This window comes from Leptosomus discolor, chromosome 4, assembly GCF_034619465.1.
Source record: "Leptosomus discolor isolate bLepDis1 chromosome 4, bLepDis1.hap2, whole genome shotgun sequence".
Taxonomy (NCBI): Eukaryota; Metazoa; Chordata; class Aves; order Leptosomiformes; family Leptosomidae; genus Leptosomus; species Leptosomus discolor.
Genome location: NC_141394.1, coordinates 66,385,044 through 66,406,744, shown reverse-complemented (window position 1 = coordinate 66,406,744; position 21,701 = coordinate 66,385,044). Strand labels below are relative to the sequence as shown.

At 39.6% G+C, this 21,701-nt stretch overlaps 1 protein-coding gene across 4 annotated transcripts in view; it reads right to left on the bottom strand.

Annotated features, from left to right (window-relative positions):
• Nucleotides 1-21,701, bottom strand: part of LDB2 (LIM domain binding 2) — a 222,496-nt gene that overhangs the window by 29,782 nt on the left and 171,013 nt on the right. For all 4 annotated transcript variants that reach the window (XM_086464024.1, XM_086464026.1, XM_086464025.1 and 1 more), the window contains exons 4-5: nucleotides 17,433-17,555; nucleotides 15,734-15,817 (exon numbers count right to left, since the gene is read on the bottom strand). In XM_086464024.1, coding sequence (XP_086320150.1) covers nucleotides 15,734-15,817; nucleotides 17,433-17,555 — 207 coding nt within the window. The remainder of the gene's footprint in view (nucleotides 1-15,733; nucleotides 15,818-17,432; nucleotides 17,556-21,701) is intronic.

The window sequence follows — 21,701 nt, the reverse complement described above, 5'->3', positions numbered from 1 at the left end:
CATGGTTGTTCAGCCACTTAAGATTCAAGAGACTCTGTCGAAGTATTCCCTGAGCCTTGGTACTCTACAGCCTCATATTCTGGCTGATCCAATGTTTAACACACCTCTGTGCTCATACCAGGGTAGGAAGAGGCTGCACCTGGGCACAGATGAGGTTAAATCTTTACTTTCCATGATCATTTGTAAACCACAGGTCTCCCCCATACTTATTTGTTTAGTGCCAAGAAGGCAAATTAAAACAGGCTAGCCACCGGAGGAGCATGGGCATAGCTAAGGGTGCACAAGCTTCTCTCCCGATCACTGGGTTTTCTGTGTGGACGATGCTGCATCCACTCTGAGGAGGATCAAACCCCTACACCAATACCATTGACACCAGTGGAGTAACAGGTTTGCATATCCCCTTACATCTGGCAGAAGAAAGCCCATCTTCTGGGCATGACCATGTCAAAAGATAATTTGGAGGGGGGATTCCTGGAACCTTCCCTCATGCAGAAAGGTCAGCTTGTGTCTGGCTGCCAGGGCAGGCAGCACCCAGCAGCCTGTCAGCTCCAATGTGTAATGGGGCCAGTAGGCAGGGTCATCGTGTGCTGCTTTGCCCTGCCAGCACAGCAGGGTCCTTCTGCCAGGAAGACCACTGTGTGTTGTGAGATGTGTAAGGGGTCTAAATCAAACATTCAGGGAAGAATCTAAATCACAAATGATCCCTATCATTTTATGTGGGTAGATCAAGCAACACTCTCTGCTTCTTACAGAAGAAAAAATATATAGAAACTCTGTCATGGTCTCTAGATAAGATTTTGAGCCACCTAACAGCCTAGCAGTAAAAAGAAGACTATTTTTTTTTTCCTTCTTATTGACTATAAAATAGCCCAAGGTCACCAATAAGCAAAATACAGGCTCAAAATACCAACTCCATGTGGAGGCTTGAAACAAAATTATATGAAATCAACAATAACTCATTCCCATGGTGTTCCACCTGCCCTCATTAGGTTATACAGAACAAATGTCATAGATAACATTCAGGAAAAAGGTGTTCTTCTGATAAGGAAAATAGCTTTGTAGCAGTTCCTTTGGGGGGAAATAAATAGTCTTCCTTCCCTCCTTTTAAAAACAGAACAGCTGATCTATTACTAGATTTGTGCAAAGTTTTGCACAACAAGATCCTTAAACTGCTCTTATACTTCATTTGTGTCTTGGTAAAATAACGTCATAAGGTCCCAAGATTATTGTCTCACAGTGATTTCCAGATAAGACGTGCAGTTTACTTGTACAAATATCTTTTTCCTAATTGCCAGCACTGCAAACTCTTGCTTGGGGTTTGAAAGTCAACCTGTGTTCCTTCTGCCTCATATATCACCACAATAAAACACTGCACTCAGCGCTTAACAATTCTGTTGTAAAGTGCAACTCAGAAAGGAGGAACCCCTCTAATCTTTGCAAGCTGCATGACTTTGCAGCACTAACAAAAGAAATCAAAGAGTAAATTCTTACTTTACTCAGACAGGCACACAAAGACCAGAGGTATTTAAGAAGAAGCTGGCAATTTTTTTCAGATTTTAGCCCCATTTTGTGGACCCAGATACACACTTCTAAGTGTTACAGGTTCTCCATGGCATTCAGGAGCTGTCCTGACACCCTGGAACATGTTATGTTATGTACTGGTTGGGCACTTTGACGTTTACATGCCTGCCTCCAGTCTAGGCAGCTGGCCTCTTCCAGAGAGGCAAGTAAAGGTATTTCTGTCATTACTAGAAGTGTCTATGGGAGCAGAGCAAAAAGAGACTGCCACTTCTCCTGCTAGCTGACAGGGCAAACTGTTATTACCAACTGTGATCCCAGTATGCAGGAGAACAACAGTAGCGTCTTCCTGTGACAGAAAGAATAGGTACACACAAGCATGTGTTTCTGTTAATATAGAAAAAAGTGAATGAAACGGTGATAATTATATCAGGCAAAAAATGTGGAAAGCTGGTGTTCAAGCTCATTCTTGGTCTGTGCCCATGGTCATACCACTAAATGAAACATCAGAAAAAAAAAAAAAAAAAAGATCCAAAAGTACCTACATTTAAGCATTCAACTCCAAGAGTATAAGCCATAAGGTCCTGCTGAGGCACCTGTGTTTCACCTACCTTGGTTGAGGTGAGCCTGGCACACACTCGAACAATTCAGAATTCACAAAATACTGTGCTTAAGCCCCCTGAAGCCATAGCAACCCTAGTAAACTAAATGTGCCAGCACTGTTCTCTGGCAGTGAGGCCAACTGTCAGGGGAGGTCCCATCTCCATAATGTTAAGCCTTCTCATGCGCCAAGACAGGAGACCACATACCATTTGCCTTCCAGCAATTGACTCTATATCACGCCAGCTCCTAGATGGTGCCCAGGAATTATTTGGGAGTCTACAAAGCAGGCCAGGGACAACTCTAAAAGAGTATAGACATTGCATTCAGGTGCCTAAGAACACGGCTAGATGCTGTTTAATATACAAGGATGGAAATAACCTGAGAGTCTTGAACAGACAAATGGCTTCTACGTCTGACAGACCTGGATGGCTTAAGTACACAGAAGTACAAGTTGAGTACACAGAAGAACAATCACTGATACCTTCACTCCAACCTGCAGTTCAGTGAGTCTTCAATAAAAAAACAAATTCTGAGAGCAAAGACTGGAGTGCAGAGGTCCTCATTGTTAGTCAGCCACGCCCCCTATCAGCTGAGACAATTTGGCTCCTTTTTGTACTCTCCTTTCTGACCCAGGGATCCATCCATGCTCTCCTGGTTGCACCATGGCCCATCAATAGGTTCCTTACAGCACATACTATTTTTTTAGCCTGTTCATGGTGCATCAGCCCGTGAGGCTTTCAACTCCCTCAGGTTAAGGAGGGCATTGACTCATATGTCAAGATTTCTGGGCAAGGGTTCTGGAATGCCAGATAAAGCCAGGCATCACTTAGCACTCCAATGCTGTGCTGTAAAAATAAACAATAGAATGGCTGGCTGAAACCCACATGGTGTAGACGCCTGTGGTATCCCAAGCGATGAACTCCAGTCAAAGATAAGTCTCTAGCTGAAGGCTGCAGTGAAGCCCCTAAGTCTGACTGTGGCTTTATGTCCTTCTGAGCATCCTAAAGCTCCTCACCTGTGCAATGGGTATAATAGATTTTATAACAATATTGCTAAAATAAAAAAAATTAAAATTGCAAAAAGATCAGATATTACGATGATGGGAGTGCAGGCAGATGTAGATTTTTGGAGTTCACAGAAAATAGGAGGAAGCATAATAAAATTCATTATAGGAAATGGCTTTACTATGCTAGAACTTTCAGGCACATTTTCAGTGTTGTCATGGACATAGTAAATGTCCGTGGATGAACTTTTTTCCCCTCGTCATAATAATTTCTATTTTATAATAGCCACAAGAGCCTGCAGGCAATGCATTTTCTTGTACTTTTTGGATGGTTGAAGTCATCTGGTTTTCCTGATGCTATGCAATTCATTCAAGGTGTTTAATACTGATAACCAACCACAGATGCACTCTCTGGACTTTCCCATTGCCTCAGTAACACATTGCCTAAAATGGCCAACTCGTATAAGGTTTTTTTTTCAACTAAAACTGGGGAAAACACAGAAAAATTTTACTGGTATAAAAATATCTCTGTGATAAGCAAAACCCAAAAAAGTCATCATAGATTAATCCCTTCTGGGTTTTGTTTAATTTTTTTGAGCAGTCTCAAGTAGGAGGTTGAATTGTTCATCACCAAAGGCGTTTTCTGCACAATCACAATTTCTATGATATGCTATAGATTCATACAGCCTTATTTACTAAAACACAGGGAGATGAGTGTTATTAAATGCATGTTTCTGACAGCCCCTGCAGATACGAATAAAGTAGCTAATGAGAAGAAAAACTGCCCATATTGCCTTATTCCCAAGGCACAGATCATCTTTAAGCTAGACTGAGACAAATGGTGTTTTCACCTTTATATACGTCACCTTCCATGATTACACATATAGATGAATAGCTTTTTGGACTGTATCCATAACTAGCATAACTAGCCTCAGACACTGTCTCAAGAACTTGTTTCCAACCTTACTAGTAAGGAGCTGAGTAAAGGTGAACTGCATTAACTGTTTGGGAAAGCATATATTTATGTGTCTAAAAGAATGAGTGTGACCAAAATTTAAGCAGCTTACCTTTTAACAGCTTTGTCAAAGCAAGCTCGAAGAATATTAAATGCATGTACTTTACCTCTAAGGTTTTTTCCTGTTTGGCCTGATTTTTTATAACTCAGTATAATTCCACTGGAATCAACAACTCTCTTGCAGTTGATATCCTCTAAAGTTCTTTCTAATCTAATTCTTGTCCAGAAAGAAGCTACAAAGGAACAAAACTTCGAACAATGAAATGAAACACTGGAAGTTAAAAATGTAAGCTCCCTTTAGGTTTGTGTGAGAATATAAATTAGGGGTAAAAGCTGGCATGCTACATCCGTCTTGAGAAGTACTAAGCAGCCACAACTTCCATTTAAACAAAGGAGTTATCAAGGACCAATAACTGCCTTCATAGCAGGCATCAAAAAGGACTGTTTCTTCTTTAATTTCACTTAAAGCAAATGGAGAGAAAAAAGCCTAATATATCACTCCAAACCAATCAGCGTTAAAAACCTATCGTTTTTTATTTTGACCCTTCCTATGATTTCTCTGGTTTTCTATCCTCTCCAAGAAAATGGTCTTTAGCAGAATTTGATGAAGAAACATGGGAGGACAGTGTAAGCAGAGAAGTGAGAGCATCTTCATAGACAGCATCCTTCTCAAGCCCCCTGGGGGGCCACAGTGCTTTGGCTTATGTGGGTAGATTTTGTTTCTGCTGCTTTTCCTCTTGTTTCGTGTATTTCTAATTCCTGCTGCAATAGTCAGTGAAAAAGAAAAAGAAAGCTCTTGAAGCTTTTGTGGTCCTTTTTTTTGGTCTAGAAGGAAGGCAACCTTTTCCCTCTAAACAGGGTTTGTACTCAGAAGAGTCTCGAGCAGTGCATACTGCTCCCTGTGGTCTCAGCAGCACTGGGCTGATTGGCAGAGGCTTGGGAGCAAGCCTGGGAGGTCAGAATATGACAGTGTCCACATGTCCTTTGCTGCTGTGAAGTTCACTGATTAATCTGATAGTGTTCGTACCTTGTATTTCTAAAGGCAATGAAATGTATAAATACCACAGGAGAAGCTTTGCACCCATTTACATCACACTGGAGAAAGGCCACTGCTTTCTGAGATGTCATTCCAGTTTGTATACTTGTGTAATTGAAAGCAGAATTTTTCCTCACCATTTATTATAGCAATAGGTACTTTACTTTAGGTAGCAAAGTTGCCCACAGTAGGAATATAAATATTAAAATAAGACTACAGGAACCAACCTATCCTTATACTAAACTCGAAAGAATTTGAAGAAGCTCAGAAATAAAGAGACCAGACAGTCTTCAAGATACAATTAACCACCAAGAAGGTGTACAAAAGAAACAAAAAGTGTCATGAATATGATTTTGGTGATAACATTGAAAGACTCCAAGAATATACATTTCATTCTGAATAATTTTTCATTCTCCTTACACTGTTAGCTATCATAATAAGCAAGCTGTATTTCATGTTCTGTTTCTTATTGCAATTATTTTCATAAAATTAATTAATTTTTAAAATTACATTGTTCAAGGGCACTTAGCAATAGAATATATGATATTCTCTCCTTTGTATGGCTGAACATTTCATCTCACACACTGGGAAAGAAAATCAGTAAGGAATCCAAGGATACACTGGAATACCACCATGATATTTGGAGAGTTATAAAAGACAGAGACTTGCTATTAAAATAGACTATAATATTTCAAATGACACCATAGCTCTAATACATCTTGTTAAAAGCTAATCAGTGGAAAGGTCCGGTGTAGTGATTAGAAGATTGAAACTTTACTTCCTTCCTTTATCATAGAGTCATGCAATGGTTTGGGTTGGAAAGGATCTTCAAGATCACCTATTTCCAACACCCCTGCCATGGGCAGGGACACCTCCCACTAGACCAGGTTGCTCAAAGCCCCATCCAACCTGGCCTTGAACACTGCCAGGGAGGGGGCAGCCACAGCTTCTCTGGGCAGCCTGTTCCAGTGCCTCACCAACCTCACAGGAAAGAATTTCTTCCTTGTATCTAGTCTAAATCTACCCCCTTTCATTTTGAAAACATTACCCCTTATCCTATCACTACGCTACCTTTGCATACCAATGTCAGAGGATTATTCTATTTTATATTTTATTACTTTGATTGGAAAGTCTCTAGAAAGAAACCTCTGCCTTCTTGTAGACCTGGGATCTACATTACATTGTGGTATACAGGGTGGTAATACTCCTGATGAAGCTGGTGCAGCAAAGCACCAGAGTGAGACAAGGTCTGCTCTGGAGGGTACTGTGATCTCTGCCTAATCACCAACATCATTTTGTTTAGACAGTGCTTGTGTTTACCTTGGAGGTTTCGATCCAGCATGGCTGGGTCCAATCCTGCGTTATAAATGAGATGCTATGAAATGTAGGCTAGGGAATACAGCTGTGGGCTTTTTTTCTTGTGCCTCGTACTTACTTTATGTAAAATCATCTTATCTTGGGTAGAAATGGTGCACAGTCCTTTAATTAAATCAGCTCTAAGTTTTGCCTGAATGATTAATAAAATGAGAAAATTCTCTGTCTTGCTATGAAAGCTCTATTCTTTTGTACTACTTCATTCATTTCTATTCCTAAACACTTTCTTCGGATCAGATCCCCAAGTTGATATTTGTTCCTTTGGGCTCACCTAAGAACTATAATCTGTGGCTAAATCAAGTTAATTTTCTTTTGTCACAAAACTCCAAAACAAAACAACAACAAGAAGTGCAATAAAAATAACCATTTGTTGTTGTTGTTCATGAAGCATGGCATTTTCATGGCTAAAATTGCCCAAGGGAATGGAGAAATTAATTTCAATAAATTGGATTTTATGGGTATAAAAGACCTCTGAATAAATGAAAAACTATGAGATGACATTTGGATCAAAGGAGATATACCCATTGACTTTAATGAATGTTGAACTGAATCTTTGATTAACAAACTGCCTTATTATGAAGTAACGGTGAGGCAGCAACACCGACTGGAAAAGGTAACAGGGCACAGGATAAGGAAGCTATTTAGGGTAGGGAGAAACATTCAATATAGTACAGTTTTCTAGCTGTGCAGAACACAGTACCAGAAAGGACACAATTCCAATGAAAACCTGTGTTAATTTGATAATATTTTCTGCCTCCACTCTGCTCAGAAGCCTCATGTATGCATCAGCACCTCTGCCCATCGGTGTTGCCTGTAGATTCTCCACATTACATCCTATGGGTCTGCCTTCGGCAAGGTAAATACAAAACCATGGCCTTCTGTTCATTAATTTGACGCACCTATTTCCTTTATCATGAAGAGAAGATATGCTTACAAATCAAAAGCAATGCACAGATTTGCACATAAAAGACCACTAGATAGACACTGATATTTATGTAAGTGTGCATACAGCAGTGAAAAAGTTTACTGAAGTTTTCTAATAGCTTAGTACAAATGGAGAATATTTACGATTAATCAGTAAATTACTGAACAGTATGATTCATAGGGTACCTACAACAATGTGCGTTCCATTTATATCCATATGCGCAGGTATATATAGATAGAATTTTGGTTTTCACTCTGAACCAGTGCAATAAATCAACCTTTTCTCTTTCTGCTTATTTTGTTTTCAGTTCAAGTTTTGTGAATTATGGTAATCTTGTATGAGAAAGAGTCTGCTTGTACCACTGAAAGTCAGTAGTCACTCTACTGAAATGAATAAATTTATAGCAATGTGAGGCCATAATAGGTCAGACACGACCACTATACTGTTCTCAGATCCAGAAGTGAAAAAAGGAAGCTTATAGCTTGGGATCTGTAGGATTCCCCAGCACTTTCCTGTTTCCTCCTTTCAGTGCTGACAAATTTGGAGACGAGGTCCAACTTCAAGACAGATGCCAGCTGATATGAATCCATACTGCTGCTCTCTTTCTTGCCCAGCACAAGTAGCAGGGACCTGTAAGGATGGTCATCATTTGGGTGGAAAGGACTAGATCAGTTTTTTCATCAGATCAGTCTGCTGACCCAGCTCTGATAGTGCTTGCACCTCGACAAGTTAGGTGACTGGAAGACAAATTTAGCTTTGTGTGCGCCAGTCTCTAAACCCCACAGAAACCCAGGACTATTATTCACTTTTTAAATGCTCACTCTATTTTACTGTTTAGAGTCAGATTTTGGTTTTTAGGGTTTCTATTGTGAATATAAAATGGTGAGATTACAGAAGAAAACGTGAGAGTGTATGAACAGACTGAATGACAAAGTGGGGAGGTATCCTCCATACAGGCAAGGGTCAGGGCATCACACAAGAAAGATGAGATCTTTTCAGGAACATCCTAGAAATAGGATCAAACTCAAGAGCGCAAAACAGACCTCCAACATATGTAGACATGGAAAAGCCAAATTTGATCCTGAGATGCACCAAAGAAGACCTCCCCAGCAGAGAGAGGTAGTAATGCCATTTCACCTTTAGAAAGAGCCGCAGAAGAGGATGGGACAAGCAGGCTAACCAGTAAAGTTAACTATGCATATAGATTAATTTAAAAACATTACATGACCTGGTTGCTTGTGGTATCACAATAAACAGACTCACAAAATAATCTTTCTGGAGATTAAAAACATGAGGTGGGGGCGTATAGGATTCACTTTCCAAATCAGGAGCAGAGCATAGGGCTGCCATAAGCTTTCCATAATGAATACTTCAGGTTCTAAAATAACTGCTTCCAAGAACAAAGACTTGAACCACCAGCTTTGCATTAAAGCCTATTTCTTGACCTCTTCTGAGCACCCACCCCTCCCTGCATAATAATTTGCACCAAACACCCATGGACATTTAATATTAAACAACTAATTAAAATTTTTGCTGTTTTCATTGCTTTGAACAAGAAGCTGGTTTTGGTGTTTTCAGGTCTTCATACAAATCGTACCTCTGCAGCTCTCATTCCTAAACTTAATTAATAGTTATTATTATTTATGACTGCACTGCATACTAGTCCAAACTTTAATTTGGTCTTCTAAAAAGAGAGCCTGTGGCTCTGTTCTTGGACTTTTTTTCTTCATCTTTTTTCTTTTTCTGAAATAACATTATTAGCTCAAATCTTGCAGCTTGTTTTTATATGGCTAGTGTTTTGTCTTTGTCTTTCTTTTTCTCCCTTTTACCCTTCTGACTTTTTTATTTTTAAACTGCTCCAACTTAACTTCATTCTGATTTCTTACTCATGGATGCTTCAAGGACTCACATTGCTGATTATTCCTTCCATTCTCATTAGTCCAGACCTTAATTTTATTTCAAAGGTCATATGGTCTGTATGTCCAGTGGGCATTGTAAATGGCTTGTGTTCATACACAATATATCTTTCTCCTTAACTTATACTCATGAGCCTGGTAGTGCCCTTTGTGTGAAGACTGGCCCTTATCATCTCCAGAATACTGGCAAATTTTGCCATTTCTGCTAAAATCCTGATTTGTTCTCTAATCACTTGCACTGTGTTCCCATTACCCATTTTCCACAGACTTCTGAAATTCCTGCCATCCACAGACACTAAAATCTGTTTCTGAGCCATAAGAAACAGAAGTGGTCACTATTGCACCAGCTTACTGTACTCTCCAAGGTCTGGTTTAAAATTGCCATCTGTTTTTTTTAAATGCTATTGGGTTTGCTCCATCTTTTTTTTTGCTTCTCATGTTCCACAATTTTCCCATCTATAAAACACTTCATTCATTTTAATAAAATACTTAAAGATCAATGGACGAAAATCACACCACTATTATTGTTAACAATATGAATGTTATCTTTCCAGCCTATGTCCTAACCAGAGATTGCTTCAGATTCCATCTTCTCTTCAGAACGTTTCTACGTTGGGGCTTCATTGTCTACTTGTCCCAGATTCTGCAACTCTCCCATCCCTGCTCCCACCCGCTCCATCCTGACCATTTCTTTTTTAAAAATTTTGCTGTATTGTTTCTCTGATTTCCTACTTATGATCGAATAACTCTTGATATAACTATTCTGTGATGTTCTGTCTTTATTAAAAAAGTGAAAAGCTAACATTTGCCTGTATGAGCTGTTGCAAGGAATACACTTCTTCTCATTTATTATTCTGAAAGTAACATATAACACTGTCTATAAAGCATTAGGTGCACAAAAGAGAGGAACAGAAACCACTGTGATCATTACTAAAATAAATGCTAAGAAATTACATTACCAGAAAACCTTGGCAGAATCAGCTAATTATAGTTGGCACAGATAGATTACGATAGCCAGCTACAGTAATCTGAAACCTTCTGTGAGAAACTCTGATTTTGCCTGCATTTTTCTGGAGAGACCTGCCTCAAGCTGAATTGGTTTAGGTAAAAAAAAAATCCACCATTTATGGGAATAAAGTCTACAGAACGTTGTGTCTGCTTTCAGCATCTCCAGTTCTGAGAATTCTTTAAAATTTTTACAGTTTTCATAGGAAAAGCTCCAGAATGACTAAATGATCCAAACCCCTCCTTTGAGTGCTGTGAACCCTTAATAGAACTTCTTATTCACATGCATTAGGTCACAGCATCTTGCTACACGATCACATACTCTGTTTCCCTAGCACCCTCATTCAGTGCACAGCACAAACTAAATGAAGTTGCTGTGTGCAGGACTTCATTCATATCTACTGAAGACTTGGAAATGTGGCAGATGCATGCAGCAGGGAACTGCAGAACAAGAAGGGATGAGCTTAGAGTAACCCAATGCTGCTGTAATGAACTGGCCCTGCCTTTGTGCTCTACTGTGGTACTAAGTCACGGAAAAAGCTTTTTCGCCAATGTGTTCCCACACTGTCTGCTCCTTTTTCAACTGTATATCTAGCCTGAGACAACAGACTGTATCCAATGGCAATAGTTTTGTAATTGTTCTGTGTACATGGCACAAGATGAAATTCCAAGTGCTCTGCAAAATCAGAATGGACACCTCCCCTTAGCTGACCCCTCAGAGTGCCCCGGTGCTCACCCATGTGCCTCAACGTCACATGTGCACACTGGTAATGACAATGCCTCTTCAGCTGGTAGGTGTTATGTGACCACCAACATTTGTAGCTGAGAGACAAGAATGACACTGCAGAAAAGCCTATGAGGGAACGAGCAGTACTGGAGCGCTGGCTGCCAAGTGGGGGCTAGTCATCCCGTGCACTGCGTGCGTGGGGAATGCCGTGGGAAACACAATGCATGACGACGTAGCTAGAAGATGATGGCACAATGTAACTCACAAAGGGAAATGAATTTTTGTTGCAATGGTGACTATAAATATAGCATTTCTTTTCCCCAAGAACTTGACTTTGCACCCTTAACAAGCTTGAGTATAATCTTTCGCCTTCTTCACTGAAGATACACAAACAGCTGTAAAATATTGACCAGATAGCTGCCACACACTGTTACAGATCAGGAGCAAACTAGCTCCCAAATGATTTGAGTTCATATCCTTTCCATGCATGAAACCGTATTTAGAAAAGCAAATTTTCCTGCACATTAAAGGAAGCTGTTGCATGCGTGTCTATTTTGCATGTGCAAAGGAAAATTTTGCATACACAATGGGTATACATACAAATGGCTTTTGATTACAATGTAAGTATTGCCTTTAGAAAATTGTGTCTCATTAAATAATTCATGTTATCCTCCTAGCAGAAGAAATCTGAAAGTGTCTAGTGAGGAACTAAATTAGTGAAAGTGGGGATTCAAAAAATATTGTCCTCTGTGTTGCAATAGTAACAGTTCATTATTGGTTCATACAGAAAACAAACAAATAGGATGATTTGTAGCTCAGATAAGCCTTGGTTAACACAGCCATACAGGATGTAACGGGAAATGGGAGTGTGCGTTCCCCTGCCTATATACCTCTCCTGACGCAGAGCAGGATGGCTCTGCCACACTAACTCTCACCTGCAGAGGGCAGATGCAGATTTGGATCCACTAACACCAATAAACTGGCTACCAGAGTAGACCACAGCGAGGGGAGGATGCAATAGCTACATCTGGGGAAGAGCTCTAAGAAGTCACTCCAACACAGCCAGTGCAAGAAAGCAGAGAAAAATTTTGAAAATCAGCTGGGCAAACTACAACTGTATTGCAAGGCTCAGGCCAGGTAGTTCTGCCTAATTGACAGTAAGGGTGAGCGTTTTTATAATGTCAGACATTTTGAGAGAATGTATCATTTTATAGAAGGCAGCAAGAAACATGTGAGCTCCAAAATTGTGAATAGTGCTGCTGATAAAAAGCTACTGTTTTTACAGTGCATTCAAATCCATTGCGTGTTGGAGATTTAAATAAAATAGCTGAGCAACTAGAAAATTACATGGAAAAAATAAGGTAATAATGTGAGCGGACTAAATTATTGGAGCTTGGTGGAAACTGTTCTTCTGAGTGTTCTCTTCATTGTCAACTCTGTACAAGATTCCTGTTTGTTCTTGGACTTGTACTGACTGAGACTAGGATATAGGTCTCGGCCTTATTATCTGATAGTTCGTAATGTCTACTACTTGATGACTTTATGAGAAATTACATTTTAAAAAGCTTGATATTAATTTAAAACCTACAAGGTTTTGCTCATTATTTCTGAGACAGCCTATTCAACTCCTAGTCAGCAGCTACAGCAAAGTATGCTGACCCCATTGATAAGGTAATCAATTACGCTGGAACAAAACAAACTAGTAGCTAGAAAGAAAGGAAGCCTATGGTTTTATGCAGAGGCAGAGAAAACAGAGAGAAAGAGCAGTTGGCAAATGACACAGGACAAAACATTTCAGTTCCAGGTTCCAAGAAGATATATTTTAAATTTGTATCAAATATGATTTACAAAAATCAATGTTCTTCTACGCTGGACAGCTTTACTCAGAGTGAATGAAGACAAACCAGGGCATGCATCCAAAGCTGTGCCTCTGTGGGCATGTGGCACTCTGAAACGGAGGTTTACATGCCAGCAACTGTAATTATCCCAACTAGCAATGATTTAGCATTCTGTGATGTCTAGAGCATTAAAAACGCAGACTATACCTTTATATCACAACCATCTAAAATCCAGGTTTAAATTCTGCCTTTAAAGAGACTGCAGCACAGCTTGCTGCTTTGTGCACGTTAGAGAATAAAAGTGATTAATTCCGCCCATCAGTGAAGTTTTCGCTTATGAGTATCGCAAGTCTTTGCTGTGTGCAGCAGAAAAAAAATTAAAATTATTTTTATGCTTATTTCAAATCCTTATTCAAAACCATGTAACAGTGCTAATTACTAAACACTGGGAAAATTGAATAAAATATAAAACGCTGACTTAAAAAAACCAACCACAAACCAAAACACCTTAAACCTAAGTGCATTTACCACATTTTTTAGTGCATTATTTTACACTCCTGAGTTCAGAAAAGATTTTCATGTCAAAATTAATGGAAGAAAGTAATTAGGAAAGAAGTAAATCAAAATGGAAATATATCATGTAATACGAGCTCCCATGATGGGCTGAACATCAGAAAAAAAGAGCAGAATGATCAATTCCTCACCACAAGATAGAGAGACGCAAAGATTGGGTTGGGAAAAAAAAAAAGATTTCCTTTTGGAATGACCACAGCAGGAGCCAGAGGAAGCCTTACACCCAGAGACCTAATGTTGTCTGTTAAGCTAACAAAACTAGTCTGGAAGAAGAAAAAAAAGTAAGACTTCATCTTTTCATCCCCTTCCACTTCACTGCTCATCTCCCTGGTGCTTATCTTGATCCCAGTTTTCTTCTTCTGAGGATATTTTTCCCTCCCTCACCCCCTTTCCTTTCTTGCTTTTTTTGATGCTGACGGGGGAGCAGCATGGGTGCATGATGCCAGCTGCGTCCTAACAGACACCCTGCCTTTTTCATCTGCATTGTCACATTCAGCAATTGCAGAATATACCACAAAGGACCCAGAAGGGGTCGGTGATAGAGATAGTGCTGCAAATTCAGCATGGCCCTCCGAGCCTCGCAGAGGACGGGTACTGTGCACTGTGGCCGGTGTGGGCCAGCCCAAGTGCTTGCCAGTACGTGCTGTCGTACTAAGGGAATCAAAGACCTCAAAAGTGTGACAATGCCTTGTGTCACAGGACAATTTGGAAAGAAAACATGGAAACAGCCTACCTAAGCCAGCCACTTGCTGCCCAATTTGTCACAAGGGTGTAATGCAAAACTTGGTGTGACTGAGGAGTAATGCCCAGTGGGGATTTCTGGAGAACATGCTCTAGGATGCCTCACCACAAGACAATGACAGCGTGGCTATGGGGATCTTGCCAAAGCACAACAGTTGCTCTCTGTACCAAACCACACACTAAACCAATCATGAGAGTACAATACTCACAACAAAGACATATTATTCTTGAATTTATACATGGAAAAATTCTAACGCAATGTATTATTCCTCTGAGGTTTTATGCCGTACTCTTCTCTCAGTTACACTGCAGCAGACCTGCCCTGCACAACTCAGACTGCAATTTGAACAGTAACTTTTACGCTAACATCACATAAGAAACAATCAGCAATGGCTTATCATCTTGGGAGAGTAAGTACAACTACAGGCTGTCTGTAAGCTCTAGGGGTAGTGTGAGAATGATCTCACCACACACCTCAGTCCTGCACACTGTCACCCCTGGAGGACAAAACACTCTGGGGGTAGGACTCCATCCATAGGAAAGGTGTCACAAGGTTCATAGAGCTGAATGAAGTGCAGCTAAAATACAGACTGTCAGGTATAGCTCTATGTTAGGCTGTAATTAACTGCATTTTCTAGTGTTCTTGTTATCTTAAAAAAGCATCTTGAATAATTACACAATTAAAAGGAATAAAATCACATATTCTTGGTCAACTTAGTTTGTTGTATCATCGAGCAATTTACCTCGTTCTATCTACTAATGGCATGTTTAGAAATAAGAAAAATCTGAATTTTAACCTTGAAATATGAACCCTACAAACCCGTATTTCAGTGTATGCATTGTAAGCCCACACTAGGGAATACTTTCAGAAATAAAAATAAACTTCCAAACTTTGAATGCACTTTAAGGGTCAAAAAGCAATGGGAACAAATGCATTATTTAATCATAAAAACCACACTTGATTCAGTGTAAGGCTGAGGAGGAAGCTCAGGCTCCCAGAGGCAAGTGAAGTGAGGACTGCTTTGAGGGGTTGCTGAAAAAAAGGGCTGGAGCTGGGCTTTCCCTCAGCCCTGCCTCTGCCTGGGAGAGGTGGGGAGGTCAAAGAGCTGGAGAAGACAGGTAGCTCTTAATAAGAATGAGCTGCCATTTTCTCAGTGAAACAGAGAGGAAAAATGGTGGGGAACTTATTGCTTACAAAAAATAAAGCCATTATTCAAAACTGAGAAGAGGGGCTACTCACACATTGCTTGAACTCCATGATAAAATTCTTATCCTTTTTAATGGCACATTGTTAGCAGCTACACCTTTATTACAGTCTCTGTGTTTCTCCTTCATCCTCATTAAGGGTTAGGTCCATTTCTTACTTGACTGGCACAGGCTCTGCTCTCATTACCTTGACTCAAAGCTAACAGAACTTTTAAAAGATGCTCACAATAGTCACCAGCTATGTTATGCTTACCCTGAGGTAGTTGAGAGTGAAGTTTGTCAGACCCATTCGAGTGATGTTTTTGGACAGCTGCTCCAGCACCTGAGGGTCTTGTGCCTAAACAACAGAGGAAAAAAGAATTTTCACTTTGCTTTTTGTCTATTTTTTTTTCTCTATGTGCTTGGTGGAGGGCAAGGAGGGTTCTCTGAGAAGAAGTGCCACTCCTGTGGAAAAAGTGCCAGTTGATGCTAAATTTATGTAATAAGCTACAGACTTCTGTTTGCATAGGAAAATGTAAAACATTATGAAATTGGAGCAGAATAGACTGTTTTCCAATATCTTCCTTCTGTCCCTGCCCAATCAAAAGATAGGCCTAGGTGGTCCAGTCATGCAAGTGAGCAGGACCCCACCAAAGTGCTTCCTGAGGGGTCACAGTATACTTTGACCCTTCCATTTGTTGGCTAGAAGTCCCAGGAGACTAAGCAGATATAGACAGGAATAAAGAAGGTATCACTTTCTTTTGGTGGATAAGAAACTGAAGCAGAGAAAACTCATCAAGGCACCTTCAGCAGAGCTGATCACGTAAGTGGCATTAAGCACAGGCTGGAGAACCCTTCTGGTCTGAGTTATTTTCCCAGAATTAACAGGAAAAATGCAAGTGCAGTCCTTCTCTGACCCTAGCCAGGAGCTTTACCTGTGATACCAGCCTCCTCTTTAAAATTAGATCAATCTCATTACTAAAATTAATACCTGCTGGTTGCTGGCTAACCTGCTTCCACGCTCTTTGAATTGCAGCAGCCCCCTAAATACATAGTGTCGCTCATAGCCATCCTCATTGTCTCTTAATGGGATACTGTTGAAGCGTTCAGAAGATCAGCCCTCTATAATAAAAGATAACCCTGGGACAGAAATGTTGGGGCAGGTTTTCAGAGGTATTTTCTTCAGGTCTCTAATAGCATTTTCAAAAAAGTCCAGGCTTTTAAAGTCACTTAAAATTCCTCAGTAAGAATATATCTTTATCTATGGATATCTAAGTAATTCTATGTCAAAATACAGGCACATATTTGAGCCTGTGTTCTTACCCTCAATAAAGCCATAGTCCTACAATTAATTTTGTATATCGAGCACTACTAGTCTGAATGCTTCTACAATGCAGAACTGAAAGTGGCAATAAGAGTCTGCTCTTTGTTTCTCCGCAACGATTTGCCTTATAATATTTTTACTTCAACTTGCAGAATATTTAATATTTTAATGTTCTGTTGTGTACGTTTTCATTCAATTACAAAAGAAAAGTCTTGAAATATGAAAAAAAGAAAGAACTGGATTAAAATTCTAAAGGCTTCTAAGTAAATATATGATACGTATTTTCTGTATCATGCAAAGGTAACATTAGATTGCTTCATTTAAAGACTAAATATAATTCGTACCTACAATGATGAAAATTCACTGACTAGTAGTTCATGTCAATAAGAACCAATTTTGGGCCCTAATCATACAGACCACCAGTTGGGATTAAAAGGAAAACTATGTGCTAAACCAAAATGAAAACATAGCAACAGTGGCAACAATAGAGCACTGAGAAACAAAGGAGTGATGAAAGAACTTGTAAATGGACTTAGTTGCAGGCAAAACAAAATATAGTTAATTGCCTTGGGTGTGAAATTTGCTGGAGTTCTTCATAAACCTAATCTCTTCTCTTTGCATTAGGTCAAGTGAAAAAAGGATTACTTACATGCATGGCTAGAATGCTGCGTGGGACTAATTCTCTGTACTGTCTAATAGTAAAGTGCCATGTTTTTATTCTCATAAGATCATCAAAAGTAAACTCCAAGATAAGACGTCCTTCTGTGCATACCTAGAATACATAAATGCATGAAATAAATTCCCAGGAATTTTGTTTTCAATGGTATTGTATCATCGATTAAACAACATTCAAAAATATCAGTGCAGTATTCTGTTGTTCATCTCTGCTAGACTAATTGTTTTTCGTTCTCTTGGGGAGAAAAAATGAATGTGGGAAAACGACTTCATAGGCCTTACTGTGGAGACAGTAACTTATAATACTATAGATTTTATAGCATTTTACAAACACAGAATATTGTTTGTGCTAAATCTTATTTATTGCATCAATTCTCTTCCCCTCACAGTTCAGTACTGCTAATTAATGACTGAACCTTGCAGTGGAGGTGGCTGTGGTGCAACTGCACACACTTGATGTCAAGTTGCTGAACCAGTCATTCCCAATCTGTTTTATGTTGCCCTTTCCTTACAATAGCTTGGCATTTAAACCTTCCTTTCATGTCCAGTTGGAGTACACAATGCCCTGAATGCCTGTGGCCAAACCTGATTTTTTTCCTATTTTTTCCTTCTTGTCTTTTCCAAGTGTTTCTTTTCCAGACATGCTATCCCATTTTTATTTTTCTTCCATTTCTTATGTACTTTTATTAAGCCACCCTTCCAAGCAAAGCCAGATGGGGTGTCTGCCATTGGTCTGTATGGGGTGCATTGCCATGGCAGGTTTAAGGGCCAGGGGAGCAGGAGAGAGGTTGCAGTCATGGACAGTAGAGCTGCTTCCACAGAATGTGGCTCATGCAGCTTTGTGATCGGTCTTGTCTAAGAAAGGAAAGAAAATATGGGAGGAATAAATGCAGCAAGTGGGTACTACCCAGAAATAAAAAATAAAGTAAATTACTGGAGACTTTTAAACAACTATTCACAACTTTATGTGGAAAAAATGCTGTGGCTGTGGTTGCCTTTAAAGTGCAAAAGGTATGCCCAGCATGGTATCTTGACTAGGGGTACCATGGAGTAATGTAAATGATGCCTGATCGGAAAATGAACTATCTCTGTCATTGATTTATTTTTAAACTGGGTGTTTAGACTTACAACTCCTGTTCAAAGTAAACTTGCAAGTGCAGAGTACAGAGACACTGTGGAAACAGGGTGCAAGAGCTTTCGAAAGAAAAGGTTCCTGCAACTTTAATACAACTAATATTTGATTGAACAACTAGCCATCCTAGATTCAGTTGAGTCTGTTGAGCCTTTTTACAAGCCCCAACTCAGCCTTGGCTAGCTCCCACTTGGGCAATGCATGGTTTTTCTGGTTAACAGTTCACTTAACATCAGCATAGTTTTTCCTCCTGGTTGTTTCTGCAAAAATACGTAGGTAAGTTTAACAGGCATACTATACAGACAAATTACTGTAGACCTATGAAGGAGAATCTTGCAACAGGTTCTCATCTGCCCTTTTCAACACACCTTAGTGATGCCTTCAGACTTTTAGTGTGACTTATTTTGTCATTTGACCCTGATTTTGATCTAACGTCACTTGCACTATCATGAGAAATTACACAGGGCTACACATGCATACACATAAGGACTCATACAAAAAGAAAAACATTTTATATTAATGTTACTGTGTTGAGGCCAAAGCTCCTGATTACTGACCAGTTAACATGAAAATATTTCATGTTTAAAATATTTTTTTATAATACCTGTGGCTTCTCAAATGTTTCTTCTCTTAAGCTCAAAACTCCACAGCTCTTAGAGATATATTTTGTGCACTGGCATTAACAAATTTTAATAGAAAAACTGAAACACATTCCTCATATCACAGTGGTAAAAATTTATACATCTTATAAAGGAATTTAATTTCCATATGTGGAGCAGAATTTTACACATTGCTTTTATCAATAAAATTGGCACCGTTCTTATTTTAAATGGGCCTCTTTTTTTTTTTTTTTTTTTTTTTTTTTTTTTGTAGAGCTGCCTTTTACATAGAATCCAAAAAATCAAAAGGGTCTCCAATTAAGAAAACATTTTCTGTTGTGCTGAATTCATGTTACCGTACTGTGAGCTCTGACATTTTGTTTCTGTGGTAACCAAAATCAGCTGATTAGTTGGCATGGCAACAGAAAAGATGTAATCCCAGCAGACACACTCTAATCAATGCCCCCAGCACAGATGGTCTCCGGAGGATCAACAAGAAAGAGGCTGGCAGGCATTCAGTATATCACGTGGTTGCTCTAGACTAGGCCAGGAAAAAACTAAAAAAGAACATTTCTCAAACTAACCAATAGCTTTTTTAACCCCTTCACTGCACTTACTAATTGTAGAAAATTCAGCTGCTTGCACCTATGAAAACCAACTTTGGTCCTGTGCCTTACTGCTCAGGGTCTTGCTGTCCTGACACTAGACATATTTTAGAAGTCTTCCCCTTTTATTAAGTACTATTTCTCAAACCTGAGTCGTCGCTTTAAAAGAAACCTAAAGCTTATACAAATCTGGGAAAAGACTGAGATTGTTAGTAAGGATTAACATCACTGAGTTTCAAGGGCTTCACCTATAAAATCCAGCTGATGGCCTCATGGTTGAACACAGGAAGAGAACGGTTCAAACGTGAGGTGCTCACTGCTCTAGTGGTGAAGGCAAAGCTCGCCTCTGCCAATCTATTGGGAAATATAAACATCGCCAACTGCAGAAAAACCGTTTGCCTACACATAAAGTTGGAGTGTTGGTAAACACAGTGAAAACCGAGACTTAGAAGAACTCCTAAAGCTTTCTTTTACCCAGAGAAAAAAATGAAGCATCTGCCAGGTAAACAAACATGGTAGTCAGGGCTTCAGTCTCTTCTTGTACCATATGCAATTCATGCCATTGAAGTGTATTAAATTCTTTAAAGTGTTTATTTATACCTTGATAAAACAATTTTTAAGTGTGTGACACTTTACAAGGACCCCTTGCCCTCTAAAGACGAGCTGGACTATTCATGCTTTTACTGTTAGGCATGTTCTATCCATATTTGTTTGAAAAAAAATTGGAAATGCCATTTCATATATTCGTCCAATACTGCAGTATGCAGCGAGTTGCTCTAACTAGGAAAATGTTGAGATGAATAAAATGCAGTGGTGGATTCCTGATTCAATACAAGATGAGAACTGTTTCAGCCCATCGTAAGAGAAGTCAGTGAATTTGCAGCTTATAAGTTGTTCGTAAAAATGAAACAGCTATTAACAAATACAGTTATTTTGTACTTCTACATTAAAAAAATCCCTTCATGGTAGTTTCACTGGGTCAAAATCACACATGATCTAAGGCGCCACACAGTCCATGGGAGTGCAGCCTGTTATGGGAGGTCTGCTTCGTTCCACCACCAATGCTGTGAGAGTAGGAGTTTACCTTTGGGTACAAGATCTGTGCCCTCAGTATCTCTGCTAGAAGTTACACATGCACATTCGGCTCTAACTTATTTCTGAGAGAGTAATATATTATTTTCTCCCTTATTCCACCAACTACTGTGTTTTATTTCAAATTTGCTCTTATAGTACAGTCATATTTTAAACGTCCATCTATCAAAATCCCCTAATTTTTCTCTTAGAATCCAAATCACATCCCCACCTGAACTTTTCTACCAGGATACAGTGGTTTATATTGGAATCTGCAACAGAAACATCAGGGCTGAGCAGGCTGTGTGCTGCCAGGGCTGCAGCAGACAGAGACTCACTGCGCACCACAGGACAGTGCTATGGGAGGCTACTGTGGCCCCCCACCACCATGAGGTGTGCACCCAGCTTGGTCCCTGCTGCTAGTCTGTCTTTGACTTGCTGAATACTGGCCTTCTTTCCAAAGTAACAACACCATACTGTGCTGCTATGATAAGTAAAATAAATAATTGAACTGAGAAAAGCATGTTATATTTACTGAATAAAAACCCCAAACCCTTTAATTTGCTATTGCATTAAAGCTGATACAAAAAGAAACGATACAGAAATCACTTTAGGGAGCTTCACAGAAAGCAGCTACTGTATATCCTAGTCATGTCCCCTGCACATGGCCAGCATGCACAACTCCTTGTGAGCATTGAGGTGGCAAAGAGGTGCTACCTAGGAATATCTGGTCTCTGCATCTCTCTCTGTGTCTGTTTAAACAAACACCTCCCAGCTCACAGACCAGCGGCTTCCTCGCCCTCTTCTTTGAGCCCCATTCCAAGAGCCATGAAGGC